This window comes from Coregonus clupeaformis, chromosome 1 (genome assembly GCF_020615455.1).
Source record: "Coregonus clupeaformis isolate EN_2021a chromosome 1, ASM2061545v1, whole genome shotgun sequence".
Taxonomy (NCBI): Eukaryota; Metazoa; Chordata; class Actinopteri; order Salmoniformes; family Salmonidae; genus Coregonus; species Coregonus clupeaformis.
This window is the reverse complement of record NC_059192.1, coordinates 42,542,167-42,560,040: the sequence shown is the minus strand read 5'-3', so window position 1 is coordinate 42,560,040 and position 17,874 is coordinate 42,542,167. Positions and strand designations below refer to the sequence as shown.

Sequence of the window (17,874 nt, the reverse complement as noted above, 5' to 3'; positions counted from 1 at the left end):
CGTAACAAAATGTGGAAAAAGTCAAGGGGTCTGAATACTTTCCGAATGCACTGTATGTATAATTACATAGATGAATGCCCATGCTAATATTCAGAGTGACCTCACAACAGATGATGTAGGAGGTCAAGGGTCATATCTTGAGGAGCTGCTCAGCAGCTGCCAAGTGGAACAAGAAGTTCTCGGTAGCAGGCGGGAAGTGACGCTGCTTTAAGGTCTCCAGGGTGATTTTTGAGTTCTCACACTCCTCAGCTAAGGACGCCAGGTTAGCAAGGATCTCCCTCGTCTTTATGGAAATGTCCTGGAAAATGTCATAGCAAACAGACAGCTTTTTTAAAGATTGTGCTAAATACCTGAATACCTATAATGTATTACATTTCTATAACACTTCATTACAAGTATAATCTCAATGTGTATAAAACACTAAGTCTTTGAATAGACATCCCACATATCTTCTCTGATCACAGAAGGCTGAATGGTATGGATGTCATGCATGCTTTCAACTCACCTTGATAACCTGCCCATCTGTTCTATCAGCATCCTCTGCAGACTGGACAATGACGAGGCCAATGTCTTTGTGCAACTTTCCCATAGCCATGGCCTCTGTGGTAGAGTGGTAGAGACGTCATAGTGTTTAAGAAATGGTGGATGCTTGCATTGGAATATCGAGGGAAGACTTGGTAGCAAAGTTTATCTTCCTTCAGTTACCTTTTTTCTTTTTTTTAAACAGCATTCTTCCCTTTGTCTTCTACACTTATAGGAATAATATTATAATTGTGACACCCACCTTTGGCACTCTGGGATACAGTGATCTCACTATCTGGGAGGTTTACATACACATCAAACAAGTCCGATCTGTTGCTCACTTGTGGGTCAACAAATCCTGCGACATATCCTGCAGAGACAATGAGCATATGGGTGAATGCAGATGGTGGGTACTCAAACTGAACACTAGGTTCAAAATCTCCAAGGAACTTCTTTATGAACAACATACAGTTGAAGTCGGAAGTTTACATACACTTAGGTTGGAGTCATTAAAACTTGTTTTTCAACCACTCCACAAATGTCTTGTTAACAAACTATAGTTTTGGCAAGTCGGTTAGGACATCTACTTTGTGCATGACATACGTCATTTTTCCAACAATTGTTTACAGAGAGATTATTTCACTTATAATTCACTGTATCACAATTCCAGTGGGTCAGAAGTTTACATACACTAAGTTGACTGTGCCTTTAAACAGCTTGGAAAATTCCAGAAAATGATGTCATGGCTTTAGAAGCTTCTGATAGGCTAATTGACATCATTTGAGTCAATTGGAGGTGTACCTGTGGATGTATTTCAAGGCCTACCTTCAAACCCAGTGCCTATTTGCTTGACATCATGGGAAAATCAAAAGGAATCAGCCAAGGCCTTTAGAAAAAAAAAAAGGTAGACCTCCACAAGTCTGGTTCATCCTTGGGAGCAATTTCCAAACGCCTGAAGGTACCACGTTCATCTGTACAAACAATAGTACGCAAGTATAAACACCATGGGACCACGCAGCCGTCATACCGCTCAGGAAGGAGAAAAGTCCAAATCAATCCCAGAACAACAGCAAAGGACCTTGTGAAGATGCTGGAGGAAACAGGTACAAAAGTATCTATATCCACAGTAAAACGAGTCCTATATCGACATAACCTGAAAGGCCGCTCAGCAAGGAAAAAGCCACAGCTCCAAAACCGCCATAAAAAAGTCAGACTACGGTTTGCAACTGCACATGGAGACAAAGATCGTACTTTTTGGAGAAATGTCCTCTGGTCTGATGAAACAAAAATATAACTGTTTGGCCATAATGACCATCGTTATGTTTGGAGGAAAAAGGTGGATGTTTGCAAGCCGAAGAACACCATCCCAACCGTGAAGCACGGGGGTGGCAGCATCATGCTGTGGGGGTGCTTTGCTGCAGGAGGGACTGGTGCACTTTACAAAATAGATGGCATCATGAGGAAGGAAAATTATGTGGATATATTGAAGCAACATCTCAAGACATCAGTCAGGAAGTTAAAGCTTGGTTGCAAATGGGTCTTCCAAATGGACAATGACCCCAAGCATACTTCCAAAGTTGTGGCAAAATGGCTTAAGGACAACAAAGTCAAGGTATTGGAGTGGCCATCACAAAGCCCTGACCTCAATCCTATAGAAAAAATGTGGGCAGAACTAAAAAAGTGTGTACGAGCAAGGAGGCCTACAAGCTTGACTCAGTTACACCAGCTCTGTCAGGAGGAATGGAAAATTCACCCAACTTATTGTGGGAAGCTTGTGGAAGGCTACCCGAAACGTTTGACCCAAGTTAAACAATTTAAAAGCAATGCTACCAAATACTAATTCAGTGTATTTAAAACTTCTGACCCACTAGGAATGTGATGAAAGAAATAAAAGCTGAAATAAATAATTCTCTCTACAATTATTCTGACATTTCACATTCTTAAAATAAAGTGGTGATCCTAACTGACCGAAGACAGGGAATTTTTACTAGGATTAAATGTCAGTAATTGTGAAAAACTGAGTTTAAATGTATTTGGCTAAGGTGTATGTAAACTTCCGACTTCAACTGTACATGTAAATGAATGTAAGTCAATTATTGCATGAGTCTTCCTGTGTGTGTGCGTTCCTGTGTCTGTCAGAGAATAACAGACTGTTGGGACACAATGGGGCTCTGTTCAATATCTGGGTTATGTTCATTCGGAAATGCAAAAGGAAAACATTTTAAAATGTTTTGCAACAGCAAATGAAAATATCCTATTGGACAGGTCCAGTAAGTCCCTCCGTTACAGTCAATGTTCTTCCCTTTGGTGTTTAATGTACACACCCAAGTCTGAATCAGTTTGCTGTAATGTGGATCTAATGAACCAGACATCCTCACCAGTGCATGTCCTGAGATTCTCTAGCTCACTGTCAGTCAGGTGGACATAAGGGTGCAGAATGGACCAGTCTTTCCTGTGCCATGTCAGAGCTGGAAGAGCTCTGGGGGGAGGGGAATAAAATGAAATCATACATTTAATATAATGATTATAATGTTCCCTCAGAAAATTGTATTGTAATCCACTTCTACAATGAAGTCCATGAACAGTCAGAGGTTTGGTCGGATTAGACTATATTGAAAATTCTACATTTCCGTAGTTTTTGGCCTACCGTAATGTAACAATTATGACCGTCAAGACTCAAACCATAACTGCATTTACTTTATTGCCTTAGTCACCTTGTGAACTCCAACAGTGCTTCAATCCGAGGGTGATGGACCACAATCCTCTTCTTTAGCATAAGGGCTGTGTACAGGATGATGGTCTCCATCCCAAACTGGGACACCACATCTGAAACCGTAATCACAAGATAGTCTACCTAATCCTGGAAATCAAATGGTATCAGCTTCTTCATGGACATGCTTCTTTGCATGCCATTAAGATATCTTGACAGTGTCAAGCACCTTGTATCAACAATCATTTCCTTATACTGTAATAACTGTTTTAAGTACACGTTTTACCTTTCACTGAGCCTGCTAAGTACGCCTTCCTGACATTGTAGTCCTTGACGAGAAAGGAGCCATTCTCATCACTCTGGCAGATGCCTTTGGTGAGGACTGCAATGTAACCCTCCATCATTTTCACTGGGCTCCCATGTTTGATGTACATCCTGAATGGTAAAATACACATGAAGAAATTCATTTTTGGGAAGTATTAAATAAGCAGACATTTAGCCATGGGGATGCATTAGTGTAGTATGTTGTACCTGCATAGTACTCGACTGAATGCTGCATACTTCTCAGGGTTGAAGTCCTTTGCTGTGACAACTATCGAAAAATGTGTGACCTAAAGAGAGAGAAATATGAGCCATATAATAGAACGTATAATCATTAGGCCTACAAGTTACAGTTCTTTCAATGAATGGAGAATTTCTAAACTAACTGTACCTTCTTTAGGGTGGTGGGTTCCTGCACCTCTACAGTGGATATGTAGTACCAGGTACGGCAGAACTGGCCGAACACAAAGGTGTTCAGGCCCTGGCTGTCCTGTGTGAGACAGCACTTACTGAGCAGGACCTCTCGGAGCTCAGCACTGACTGAGGGATAGCACCACACCCACAAGGTGTCTGCATTCAAGTCTTTCTCTGTGTGGGGGAAGAATAGTGGTATACTATGTCATATTGCTTTCACAACTCATTATTACCAGTATATATTTAACTAAATTAAATTGAACTGTTCTCATGATTTACAGGAAGTCAAATACTTGATCACGTTAATATCATGTGGTGCCAGTCAAAGCCAAACAGGAGCAAATTTGGCATGCATCCAACAAGGGAATGATATTCTGTGTCTTGCCTTACCAATTAATCCAATGCTTAGCATGAGCTGAGTTTCTGGTGCCGCCATATCCCATCACAATTCAGTCGTAAACTGTGGGAATTGACAATTAGGGACTCAGGATAGCTTATCTTAGGACAAGGAAGCAACACTTTCACCAAACAAGTAGGCCGACGTAAAATTAGTTTTATATTGGATATTCAGCTTTCTCTAGTCAATAGCTATTGAACCAAGCATGCCATGACTATAAAGATGGTACAGTATATTCTGAATCAGGGTTGGATGGAGAAAAAGCTGAAATGTCTATAAAAAAATAACGTGGATTTTTGTCCATCCTCCCCCGATTCAGAATATATAATTTTCATAGAGCTTGCCAGCTTGTAGTCCTAAAACCTGGAAATAAGTGACCTCTGGTTCGTTCAGAGTCAGTTTTGGAATAAATAAGGTCTGAGGTTACACAGGCTTAAGGCGTCAGCATGCTTCAGTTCGGCTGGCGGCATAGCTGAAGTCGACTAGGCGAAACCGAACAAATGTGCTCGCATACTCCCTTAAAAAGACCTTCGCTTGAAAAACAAGAAAAAAGTAGCAATAGTACTCTTTGACCATTTTGAGACGCCGTGGCCTCAAAATAGTCAGAACTAAATCTAATAGAACTCAAGAAATCTGTCATTAATTTTGACGTTTTTGCCAAAGAGATCTTAGTCATGCAATTTTACATCTAACTAGGATGCTTGGTGCAGTATTTTTCAATTAAAAAATGTGCATGGCCTCCCGAGCGGCGCAGTGGTCTAAGGCACTGCATCGCAGTGCTTGAGATGTCAGTACAGACCTGGGTTCGATATCACAACTGGCCATGATACGGAGTCCCATAGGGCTGTGCACAATTGGCCCAGCGTCGTCCAGGTTAGGGGAGGGTTTGGCCGGGGGGGCTTTACTCGGCTTATCGCGCTCTAGCGACTTCTTGTGGCGGGCTGGGCGCCTGCAGGCTGACCTCGGTCATCAGTTGAACAGCGTTTCCTCCGACACATTGGTGCGGCTGGCTTCCGGGTTAAGTGGGCGGGTGTTAAGAAGCTCGGTTTGGCGGGTCATGTTTCAGAGGACACATGACTCGACCTTTGCCTCCCGAGCCAGTTGGGGAGTTGCAGCAATGAGACAAGATCGAAAAAGGGAGTAAAAATGTATATAGAGTACCAGTCAAATGTTTGGACACACCTACTCATTCCACGGTTTTTCTTTATTTTTACTATTTTGTACATTGTAGAATAATAATGAAGACATCAAAACTATGAAATAACACATATGGAATCATGTAGTAAGCAAAAAAGTGTTAAACAAATCAAAATATATTTTATATTTGAGATTCTTCAAATAGCCACCCTTTGCCTTGATGCCAGCTTTGCGCACTCTTGGCATTCTCTCAACCAGCTTCACCTGGAATGCTTTTCAAACAGTCTTGAAGGAGTTCCCACATATGGTGAGCACTTGTTGGCTGCTTTTCCTTCACTCTGCGGTGCGACTCATCCCAAACCATCTCAATTGGGTGGAGGTCGGGGATTGTGGAGGCCAGGTCATCTGATGCAGCACTCCAACACTCTCCTTCTTGGTAAAATAGCCCTTACACAGCCTGGAGGTGTGTTGGGTCATTGTCCTGTTGAAAAACAAATGATAGTCCCACTAAGCCCAAACCAGGTGGGATGGCGTATCACTGCAGAATGTTGTGGTAGCCATGCTGGTTAAGTGTGCCTTGAATTCTAAATAAATCACAGACAGTGTCACCAGCAAAGCACCCCCACACCATAACACCTCCTCCTCCTCCATGCTTTACGATGGGAAATACACATGAGGAGATCATCCATTCACCCACAACGCATCTCACAAAGACACGGTGGTTGGAACCAAAAATCTCCAATTTGGACTCCAGACCATATGACAAATTTCCACCGGTCTAATGTCCATTGCTCGCGTTTCTTGGCCCAAGCAAGTATTTTCTTCTTATTGGTGTCCTTTAGTAGTGGTTTCTTTGCAGCAATTCGACCATGAAGGCCTGATTCACACAGTCTCCTCTGAACAGTTGATGTTGAGATGTGTCTGTTACTTGAACTCTGTGAAGCATTTATTTGGGCTGCAATTTCTGAGGCTGGTAACTCTAATGAACTTATCCTCTGCAGCAGAGGTAACTCTGGGTCTTCCAATCCTGTGGCAGTCCTCATGAGAGCCAGTTTCATCATAGCGCTTGATGGTTTTTGCGACTGCACTTGAAGAAATTTTCAAAGTTCCGTGTTGACTGACCTTCATGTCTTAAAGTAATGTTCTTGCCATAATATGGACTTGGTCTTTTACTAAATAGGGCTATCTTCTGTATATCCCCCTACCTTGTCACAACACAACTGATTGGCTCAAACATATTAAGAAGGAAAGAAATTCCACAAATTAACTTTTAACAACATATACCTGTTAATTGAAATGCATTACAGGTGACTACCTCATGAAGCTGGTTGAGAGAATGCCAAGAGTGTGCAAAACTGTCATCAAGGCAAAGGGTGGCTATTTGAAGAATCTAAAATATATTTTGATTTGTTTAACACTTTTCTGGTTACTACATGATTCCATATGTGTTATTTCATAGTGTTGATGTCTTCACTATTATTCTATAATGTAAAAATAGTAAAAATAAAGAAAAACCCTTGAATGAGTAGGTGTGTCCAAACTTTTGAATGGTACTGTATGCACAAACTCTTCCAAATTGTTTTGGCTGGGAAGCATGCGGACGCCTTTAGGAGATCTTATAGGTTTTGTTCTATGAGATAATAGCAGTCAGTTAACATGACCTTCATGAATTATGAAGCCTTTTTTTATTATTACTTAAATTCTTCAAGATTCACAAAAAGTGATGTTAGCTGATGAAGACTATCTCATAGAACAAAACGCATAAGATCTCCCAAGCCTGTGTTTACCACAGACCTTATTTTCGGAGTTTATCCAGAAACTGCATTCATTTTCCTCATAGGCTTTGTCCAACGAACCATGGCGGAGTTAGTGAGTACAAAAAGACGCCATTACTATTTCTATAGTCATGGCATGCTTGGGTCAATAGCTATTGATGAGAGAAAACCGAATCTTACCTAATATCCAATATAAAACCAATTTTTACCTCGGTAGGTCACAGGGGTGTATTCACTATGTACTGCAACGGAAACCGTTTTCCGTTTAACAACCAAACAGAACGAAACGGGGAGATACCTTCCTGAATTTGTCCAATAGAAACTCTCGTTATCGTTGCAATACGACAGAATCTGCGCAGTCAATACACACCATATGTTCCTGACTGTTTGGAGATACTGTGGGTGTGTTCGTAAATTACATTTGGAGTGCCATAGTGCTCTCCTAAATTTAGAGCATTGTCAGATTGTCCGTTCGTAAATTCAGAGCGCACACTGGACACTCTGGCCGAGGAGTAGCATTGATCCGTGTGTTCTGACCTCACAACGGCAGTCAAGCACCCAAGCTAACGTTGGCTAGCTTGCTAGCCACTCCCAGACACAAATGAGAGAACAGCTCACTCTGACCATTTTACTCGCCCTAGCAGAGCTGGTTAGACTGTTTTCATGTTATCCAGAGCGTTGGTGACTAACTGTGCTGCTGGCAACAATTTAATTACGCTTTTTTTGCCGACGTTTACTGACACCGGCCATATTCAAGGGGTGTTGAGCGTTCGTAAATTCAGTGCTCTGGCACACTCAGACGAGAGCGCTCTGAAATCGGAGTAGATAACCAGAGTGAATTTACGAACGCACCCTAAACCCCTCATCGTTCTATCTGTGGTGACGTTTTCATCGAAAACACGGAAGTGGGGTACGGAAGCAATCTTTCACCAGGTTGCCACTAGTTATCACAGCCACAAACGTAAAGTCAGGCCTCAACACAGATAGAACAATGGTTTAGTTATAAAAACATCTGGTATTTGGTTAGCAGTGTGGTTAAGGTTAGGTTTAAAATCTGAGTTTAAGAAGGGAAATTGTAGAAATAGGCGGGGTTTATGACTGTGCCAAGCATGAATTTAAGCAATAACGACACACATAGTCATTGTTTACTTTTTTTTTTGTATAACTGGATTATAACTCCCGTCCAAATGTCGTGAATTATATTCACGTCATCATGGTCACCTCTATTATACTCAAAAGTTACTAGCGATGGCTAGCTATTCTACCAGTCTGCCTTAATGAGTGTTAGCACGCTAGTGTATAGCACGCAAACATTTTATTTTATAAGGGTATGCAGTAGGTTGATAACGAGATCACCTAAGTATGTTGTATCGGACATTTCAGACAACATTCCCAGCTAATGAGAAAACAGTAATGGTATGTGTTAATGAGAATGAACAAGATTGAACAAAGCAACTTGGGGGTTATGTCTGGGCGCCAACGGCAGATTGAGGGATTTTTACATCCGAGGGACTATGGGATGAACAAGAGAGCAAAAACTCTGATAAAACATTTTCACTAGCTCTATCAAGTTAAGAGATTATACTATACGAGTTTTTCCTCGATGTACCACCGACAGTTTCCTACGTGTGAGTCGTGAACAACATTAACGTGCGCAACAATGGTGAAATCAACGGTTCTACTTCAAAATAAATGTCCCAATTGAAACGGATAAAAAGTGGCATCAAGCCACAATTGGACTAGATAATGCTAAGATTGGAATGTTGTTATGTAAATTAAGCAAAATACAATTATTAGTTAATTTTACCAGAAAAAGTACAAATCAGTTGAAATTGCACAGTTGACGTATTTGAATTCAGACATGCATTGGGAGTATACTTACAGTGGGGAGAACAAGTATTTGATACACTGCCGATTTTGCAGGTTTTCCTACTTACAAAGCACGTAGAGGTCTGTAATTTTTATCATAGGTACACTTCAACTGTGAGAGACGGAATCTAAAACAAAAATCCAGAAAATCACATTGTATGATTTTTAAGTAATTAATTTGCATTTTATTGCATGACATGAGTATTTGATCACCTAACAACCAGTAAGAATTCCGGCTCTCACAGACCTGTTAGTTTTTCTTTAAGAAGCCCTCCTGTTCTCCACTCATTACCTGTATTAACTGCACCTGTTTGAACTTGTTACCTGTATAAAAGACACCTGTCCACACACTCAATCAAACAGACTCCAACCTCTCCACAATGGCCAAGACCAGAGAGCTGTGTAAGGACATCAGGGATAAAATTGTAGACCTGCACAAGGCTGGGATGGGCTACAGGACAATAGGCAAGCAGCTTGGTGAGAAGGCAACAACTGTTGACGCAATTATTAGAAAATGGAAGAAGTTCAAGATGACGGTCAATCACCCTCCATGCAATATCTCACCTCGTGGGGCATCAATTATCATGAGGAAGGTGAGGGATCAGCCCAGAATTACACGGCAGGACCTGGTCAATGACCTGAAAAGAGCTGGGACCACAGTCTCAAAGAAAACCATTAGTAACACACTACACCGTCATGGATTAAAATCCTGCAGCGCACGCAAGGTCCCCCTGCTCAAGCCAGCGCATGTCCAGGCCCGTCTGAAGTTTGCCAATGACCATCTGGATGATCCAGAGGAGAAATGGGAGAAGGTCATGTGGTCTGATGAGACAAAAATATAGCTTTTTGGTCTAAACTCCACTCGCCGTGTTTGGAGGAAGAAGAAGGATGAGTACAACCCCAAGAACACCATCCCAACCGTGAAGCATGGAGGTGGAAACATCATTCTTTGGGGATGCTTTTCTGCAAAGGGGACAGGACGACTGCACCGTATTGAGGGGAGGATGGATGGGGCCATGTATCGCGAGATCTTGGCCAACAACCTCCTTCCCTCAGTAAGAGCATTGAAGATGGGTCGTGGCTGGATCTTCCAGCATGACAACGACCCGAAACACACAGCCAGGGCAACTAAGGAGTGGCTCCGTAAGAAGCATCTCAAGGTCCTGGAGTGGCCTAGCCAGTCTCCAGACCTGAACCCAATAGAAAATATTTGGAGGGAGCTGAAAGTCCGTATTGCCCAGCGACAGCACCAAAACCTGAAGGATCTGGAGAAGGTCTGTATGGAGGAGTGGGCCAAAATCCCTGCTGCAGTGTGTGCAAACCTGGTCAAGACCTACAGGAGACGTATGATCTCTGTAATTGCAATCAAAGGTTTCTGTACCAAATATTAAGTTCTGCTTTTCTGATGTATCAAATACTTATGTCATGCAATAAAATGCAAATGAATTACTTAAAAATCATACAATGTGATTTTCTGGATTTTTGTTTTAGATTCCGTCGCTCACAGTTGAAGTGTACCTATGATCAAAATTACAGACCTCTACATGCTTTGTAAGTAGGAAAACCTGCAAAATCGGCAGTGTATCAAATATTTGTTCTCCCACTGTATATGGGGCGGCAGGTAGCGTTGGGCAGGAACCGAAAGTTTGCTGGATCGAATCCCCAAGCCGACAAGGTAAAAATCTGTCGTTCTGCCTTTGAGCAAGGCAATTAACCCTAATTATTAGTGTGCATGTAAACATACTTAGTGACACGCACAGAACATAACTGTACAGTCGTGGTCAAAAGTCTTGAGAATGACACAAATTCTAATTTTCACAAAGTCTGCTGCCTCAGTTTTGATGATGGCAATTTGCATATACTCCAGAATGTCATGAAGAGTGATCAGATGAATTGCAATTAATTGCAAAGTCCCTCATTGCCATGAAAATGAACTTAATCCCCCAAAAAACATTTCCACTGCATTTCAGCCCTGCCACAAAAGGACCAGCTGCCATCATGTCATTGATTCTCTCGTTAACACAGGTGAGAGTGTTGACGAGGACAAGACTGGAGATCACTCTGTCATGCTGATTGAGTTAGAATAACAGACTGGAAGCTTTAAAAGGAGGGTGGTGCTTAAAATCTTTGTTTTTCCTTTGTTAACCATGGTTACCTGCAAGGAAACACGTGCCGTCATCATTGCTTTGCACAAAAAGGGCTTCACAGGCAAGGATATTGCTGCTAGTAAGATTGCACCTAAATCAACCATTTATCGGATCATCAAGAACTTCAAGGAGAGAGGTTCAATTGTTGTGAAGAAGGCGTCAGGGCGCCCAAGAAAGTACAGCAAGCGCCAGGACCGTCTCTTAAAGTTGATTCAGCAGCGGGATCGGGGCACCACCAGTGCAGAGCTTGCTCAGGAATGGCAGCAGGCAGGTGTGAGTGCATCTGCACGCACAGTGAGGCGAAGACTTTTGGAGGATGGCCTGGTGTCAAGAAGGGTAGCAAAGAAGCCACTTCTCTCCAGGAAAAACATCAGGGACAGACTGATATTCTGCAAAAGGTACAGGGATTGGACTGCTGAGGACTGGGGTAAAGTCATTTTCTCTGATGAATCCCCTTTCAGATTGTTTGGGGCATCCGGAAAACACCTTGTCCGGAGAAGACAAGGTGAGCACTACCATCAGTCCTGTGTCATGCCAACAGTAAAGCATCCTGAGACCATTCATGTGTGGGGTTGCTTCTCAGCCAAGGGAGTGGGCTCACTCACAATTTTGCGTAAGAACACAGCCATGAATAAAGAATGGTACCAACACATCCTCCAAGAGCAACTTCTCCCAACCATCCAAGAACAGTTTGGTGATGACCAATGCCTTTTCCAGCATGATGAAGCACCTTGCCATAAGGCAAAAGTGATAACTAAGTGGCTCAGGGAACAAAACATCAACATTTTGGGTCCATGGCCAGGAAACTCCCCAGACCTTAATCCCATTGAGAACTTGTGGTCGATCCTCAAGAGGCGGGTGGACAAACAAAAACCCACAAATTCTGACAAACTCCAAGCATTGACTATGCAAGAATGGGCTGCCATCAGCGAGGATGTGGCCCAGAAGTTAATTGACAGCATGCCAGGGCGGATTGCAGAGGTCTTGAAAAAGAAGGGTCAACACTGCAAATATTGACTCTTTGCATAAACTTAATGTAATTGTCAATAAAAGCCTTTGACACTTATGGAATGCTTGTAATTACAGTGGGGAAAAAAAGTATTTAGTCAGCCACCAATTGTGCAAGTTCTCCCACTTAAAAAGATGAGAGAGGCCTGTAATTTTCATCATAGGTACACGTCAACTATGACAGACAAAATGAGGAAAAAAAATCCAGAAAATCACATTGTATGATTTTTAATGAATTTATTTGCAAATTATGGTGGAAAATAAGTATTTGGTCAATAACAAAAGTTTCTCAATACTTTGTTATATACCCTTTGTTGGCAATGACACAGGTCAAACGTTTTCTGTAAGTCTTCACAAGGTTTTCACACACTGTTGCTGGTATTTTGGCCCATTCCTCCATGCAGATCTCCTCTAGAGCAGTGATGTTTTGGGGCTGTCGCTGGCCAACACGGACTTTCAACTCCCTCCAAAGATTTTCTATGGGGTTGAGATCTGGAGACTGGCTAGGCCATTCCAGGACCTTGAAATGCTTCTTACGAAGCCACTCCTTCGTTGCCCGGGCGGTGTGTTTGGGATCATTGTCATACTGAAAGACCCAGCCACGTTTCATCTTCAATGCCCTTGCTGATGGAAGGAGGTTTTCACTCAAAATCTCACGATACATGGCCCCATTCATTCTTTCCTTTACACGAATCAGTCGTCCTGGTCCCTTTGCAGAAAAACAGCCCCAAAGCATGATGTTTCCACCCCCATGCTTCACAGTAGGTATGGTGTTCTTTGGATGCAACTCAGCATTATTTGTCCTCCAAACACGACGAGTTGAGTTTTTACCAAAAAGTTATATTTTGGTTTCATCTGACCATATGACATTCTCCCCAATCCTCTTCTGGATCATCCAAATGCACTCTAGCACGGGCCTGGACATGTACTGGCTTAAGCAGGGGGACACGTCTGGCACTGCAGGATTTAAGTCCCTGGCGGCGTAGTGTGTTACTGATGGTAGGCTTTGTTACTTTGGTCCCAGCTCTCTGCAGGTCATTCACTAGGTCCCCCCGTGTGGTTCTGGGATTTTTGCTCACCGGTCTTGTGATCATTTTGACCCCACGGGGTGAGATCTTTCGTGGAGCCCCAGATCGAGGGAGATTATCAGTGGTCTTGTATGCCTTCCATTTCCTAATAATTGCTCCCACAGTTGATTTCTTCAAACCAAGCTGCTTACCTATTGCAGATTCAGTCTTCCCAGCCTGGTGCAGGTCTACAATATTGTTTCTGGTGTCCTTTGACAGCTCTTTGGTCTTGGCCATAGTGGAGTTTGGAGTGTGACTGTTTGAGCTTGTGGGCAGGTGTCTTTTATACTGATAACAAGTTCAAACAGGTGCCATTAATACAGGTAACGAGTGGAGGACAGAGGAGCCTCTTAAAGAAGAAGTTACAGGTCTGTGAGAGCCAGAAATCTTGCTTGTTTGTAGGTGACCAAATACATATTTTCCACCATAATTTGCAAATAAATTCATTAAAAATCCTACTATGTGATTTTCTGGAATTTTTTTCCTCAATTTGTCTGTCATAGTTGACGTGTACCTATGATGAAAATTACAGGCCTCTCTCATCTTTTTAAGTGGGAGAACTTGCACAATTGGTGGCTGACTAAATACTTTTTTTCCCCACTGTATACTTCAGTATACCATAGTAACATCTGACAAATATCTCATAACACTGAAGCAGCGAACTTCGTGAAGACCAATACTTGTGTCATTCTCAAAGCTTTTGACTACAACTGTAGAGTTTACACAAATATTAGCAACGTAGCTCTTATTGCAGGACTCTGAAACCACTGAAATTTGAAACTCACCAGTCAACCTATGTGTATTGAACATTCATATTGCATTGTACAGCTTAACCTTTCGATTGTGCACCTATGAAATGGGGTATCAGCCTACTCAGTGACACCCACAGAACACAACTATGTAGAGTTTATCCAAATATTAGTGTCTTAGCTCTTATTGCAGGACTTTTACTGTGGGAGCAGAGCATATGAGCGCAGTGGAGCGGTGAGAATCTCAGCTCTTCGCTCACGGAGCTGTTCACCCCTCCGTTCCCCCCGCTCAAAGCCACATCAGGCCAGTCCGCTCATTATCGCTCAGCGCTCAACGCAGTTTGCATCGCGCTCCACCCAAATCACCCCCCTCCCGCTCGCTCCAAAAAAGGAACAAAATCTGCATGTATTTCACTTTTAGCTTAAACCACAGCCTTACTTTATCTCCCCGAGTTTGTTGCATACAGACTCATCTCGGATTATCCATTCTGTCTTGAAACGAGGATCTAACACTGATGCTAAAATGAGATGTTAATCAGTATAGTATATTCCATAGCGAATTGGCACGTTGTTTGCCAATGTTTCTGCAAAGCAGCGATACCCATTGGAAGTGCAGCGTGAATGTCATCGGTGAGCAGGGATTTGATTTCTGTAACTGCAGGGAGGATCATCCCCAGGTTCCCCAGCTCCTTCTGCATTTTGTCTGTGAGGTCTGCCAGTGGTGTCAGCACACTGACAAGGTGCGTCAGCTGCCGTACTTGATTCAGGGTGATGTTAGCAACATTAGACTTGAGTTTGTTTTGCCATAACGGGTCTTTTTGGAACAACTGGATGAACGACTGAATCATCCGCAGCTGGCTGCTACATCGAGTGGTGCAGGAATTTGTGGGGCGGACACCTAATTGGTCGGTTTCCTCTGTGTTCAGGGTGTTCTTGCGTACACTTTTCACCAGGTGCCCGACTTTCACTAACAGCCTATTCATGTTGTCGTGCTCGTTAACGGCGTCTTTGATCGCCAGCTGAAGCATGTGAATGAGGCATCTCAGATGTAAATTTGACAAAGTAAAGTACTGATTTATCATAGTTTCTACATTAGAGGTTATCACTTCCACATGGACTTGCGAGGGCGCAGGTGGTCCCTCATCCTCCTCTGCTGGCATCCGCGGTCACTTCACCCTCCGCCTCCTCTTCAGTGCCAGGGAGGAGGTTAAATGCCTTGATCATGTTGCTGGCACTGTCAGTGACGACCCGAATCACACGTCGTTGCACGTTCCAATATTTCAGTACACTTTCATACTTTTGGTAAATACGATCTGCGGTATGGTGCCCCTGTATGTGCTCACAGCCCAACAAAACCGTGTGCCCCCGGAATGTCCCATCAATGAAACTGGCCACGATGCCAAGGAAGCTGTGCCCTCTTCTACTGGTCCAAATGTCCGCTGACAGAATGAGCCCATCACTATTTTGCAGTAGATCTTGCAGTTTGGCTTCCATCTCTTCCAGGGCATGTGGCATGAGCGTGTCCCGTACGGTGTTGTAGCATGGGGGGTGTAGCCCGGTTGAGCTGCGCTGGAGAAGTGTTGCATCCCTTCGCGTTCTCCTTTACTCAGCGGTTCATAGTCCATGTAAATCGTTTTTTTAAATGCTACATCCAGCTCTCTTTTTCTCTCCCTTGTTATGGTTGGGCCTTTGCGTGCAGTGAAGAAACTTTTGAATTCCTCAACCCTTTTCTCTTGTTGCTGCTGCTGCTCCTCTCGCTCTATAAATTACAAATTCATGGACGACACAAATTAAATTAAACAGATGGATTCTGGGTCAGGCTTGAGCATCCTTCAGACTCGTGGTGTGAGCGAGCGAAATTGGAGCGGGACATAGGGCGACGCTCCGTCCTTTTAAAAATGCAGCTCTGCGCTCTGTCCAAAATCTGCCCGCTCGCGCTCCACGCTCGCTCCCGCTCCACTCCGCTCACATGCTCTTTGTGGGAGTTAACCTCATTACTCAACATATTGTGTGTATTCACATCAATATAAGTATGCCCCCAATGCAATTCTGAATTCAAATACATCCACAGTGTGATTTCAACTGATTTTTACATTTACGTCATATAACAGAACAGCCTGAAGGTAAGGAGGTGCCGTTCCCCTCACAGCTCTGTAGGCAAGCACCATGGTCTTGTAGTAGATGCGAGCCTCAACTGGAAGCCAGTGGAGTGTGCGGAGGAGCGGGGTGACATGAGAGAACTTGGGAAGGTTGAACACCAGACGGGCTGCAGCGTTCTGGATAAGTTGTAGGGGTTTAATGGCACAGGTAGGGAGCCTAGCCAACAGCGAGTTGCAGTAATCCAGACGGGAGATGACAAATGCCTGGATTAGAACCTGTGCCGCTTCCTGTGCAAGGTAGGGTCGTACTCTGCGAATATTGTAGAGCATGAACCTGCAGGATCGGGTCATCGCTTTGATGTTAGCGGAGAACGACAGGGTGTTGTCCAGGGTCACGCCAAGGTTCTTTGCACTCTGGGAGGAGGACACAATGGAGTTGTCAACCGTGATGGCGAGATCATGGAGCGGGCAGTCCCTTCCCAGGGAGGAAGAGCAGCTCTGTCTTGCTGAGGTTCAGCTTGAGGTGGTGATAACTAACTAATTGTCTTTTGTTGAATTTATATAACATTCCAACCTTGTTTAGCATTAACTAGTCCAATTGTGTCATGTTTTCACAAATTGTATCCTTTCGCATCAGTTTCAATAGGGAACTTTTATTTTGAAGGCGAACCACCCATTCAGCGCTTGTTGCTCAAGCTAATGCTGTTCACAACACACTGGTCTTTTTCCTCCCATCGACTGACAGTCGTCGCAACCCAACTCCACCAAGATATATATATATATCGTGGAGTTAAAAAAACCCAGCTAAGGTTATACCTACATACACCAGCCACAATGAATGATTAGCTACAAGAACTTCGACTGTCATGACATTTGATTTGAGGAGAAGTCATGTAGCTACAGTTTGCAGGATCACTTTATGCTCATAACTATAGCTACAGTACTAGGACACAAAGTTAATGAAAGTACAGTTACCGTGTGTATGGTCCAGATCTGCAATTATGATCGTGCAGAGTGAGCGAATCTAGAACGTTTATAAATAATTAGCTAACATTGACGCTTTCAAAATGCAAAGTCAATCAAATTCTCTTCCTACTTCCTGATAGTGGTTCTTCTTCTTCAGTGGCTTTAAGAAGAGAAGAAGAGATGGTAAAATTAAGTTTGAAGAAAACCATGAGAAAGTGTCTTATTTTTGGTATTTTTTGGAGTATAAAGAAAGACATACACAAGCACAAATACATTCTTTTTTTGTTTAGGATTAATCACTTTGGTGCCACCTGCTGTGTTGGCGGTATTACTGTATCATCACTATAGAAATACTATAACAGAACAGTAAATTCCTCTTATCCTCTCATTGAAAAAAAGATGTATCTCAATTTACCACCAATCAATGTATCACTAATTTCCTTGTTTAAATGATGTGCTCAAAGAATGTCTGATTTAAATGTCACATAAAATGTCAGGTTATGTTTTCATCTCAAATGCCTGCAAACCAAATTAATGTTTCTTGAATATTGAATTTAGATTAATATTTATTTGTTGAATGCTTTACAGCAACGTCATGAAAAAAAGCACATCATTCTTATACATTTTCCTCTCAATCAATATACATACATGTAATTCTTTACTTACTGCCTTTCTATGTAATGTACGTCTCTT

The 17,874-nt window shown here is 42.8% G+C and overlaps 1 protein-coding gene across 2 annotated transcripts; it reads right to left on the bottom strand.

The window, feature by feature from the left end:
- Window positions 1-17,472, bottom strand: LOC121568967 (DENN domain-containing protein 10). 2 transcript variants are annotated; one of them, XM_041879521.1, is made up of 11 exons: window positions 17,441-17,459; window positions 17,191-17,341; window positions 4,358-4,427; window positions 3,945-4,141; window positions 3,764-3,843; window positions 3,519-3,667; window positions 3,237-3,348; window positions 2,901-3,001; window positions 785-892; window positions 506-600; window positions 1-298 (listed from the first exon to the last, which is right to left on the bottom strand). In XM_041879521.1, the coding sequence occupies exons 3-11, from the start codon at window positions 4,401-4,403 to the stop codon at window positions 131-133; spliced, it is 1,056 nt and encodes a 351-aa protein (XP_041735455.1). In that variant the 5' UTR covers window positions 4,404-4,427; window positions 17,191-17,341; window positions 17,441-17,459; the 3' UTR covers window positions 1-130. The 2 variants fall into 2 exon arrangements, with proteins under 2 accessions (XP_041735455.1, XP_041735463.1); XM_041879529.1 differs by having other exon boundaries at window positions 4,358-4,465; window positions 17,191-17,472.
- Between the last annotated feature and the right edge of the window lie 402 nt (window positions 17,473-17,874).

Excerpts from the sequence above, each read along its gene's own strand:
- LOC121568967 (XM_041879529.1), bottom strand. The coding sequence starts at position 4,403 with ATGGCGGCACCAGAAACTCAGCTCATGCTAAGCATTGGATTAATTG. Across the intron at positions 3,844-3,944 it reads AACCCACCACCCTAAAGAAG|GTCACACATTTTTCGATAGT; the intron begins GTACAGTTAGTT and ends CTCTCTCTTTAG. Across the intron at positions 893-2,900 it reads GAATCTCAGGACATGCACTG|GATATGTCGCAGGATTTGTT; the intron begins GTGAGGATGTCT and ends TTGTCTCTGCAG.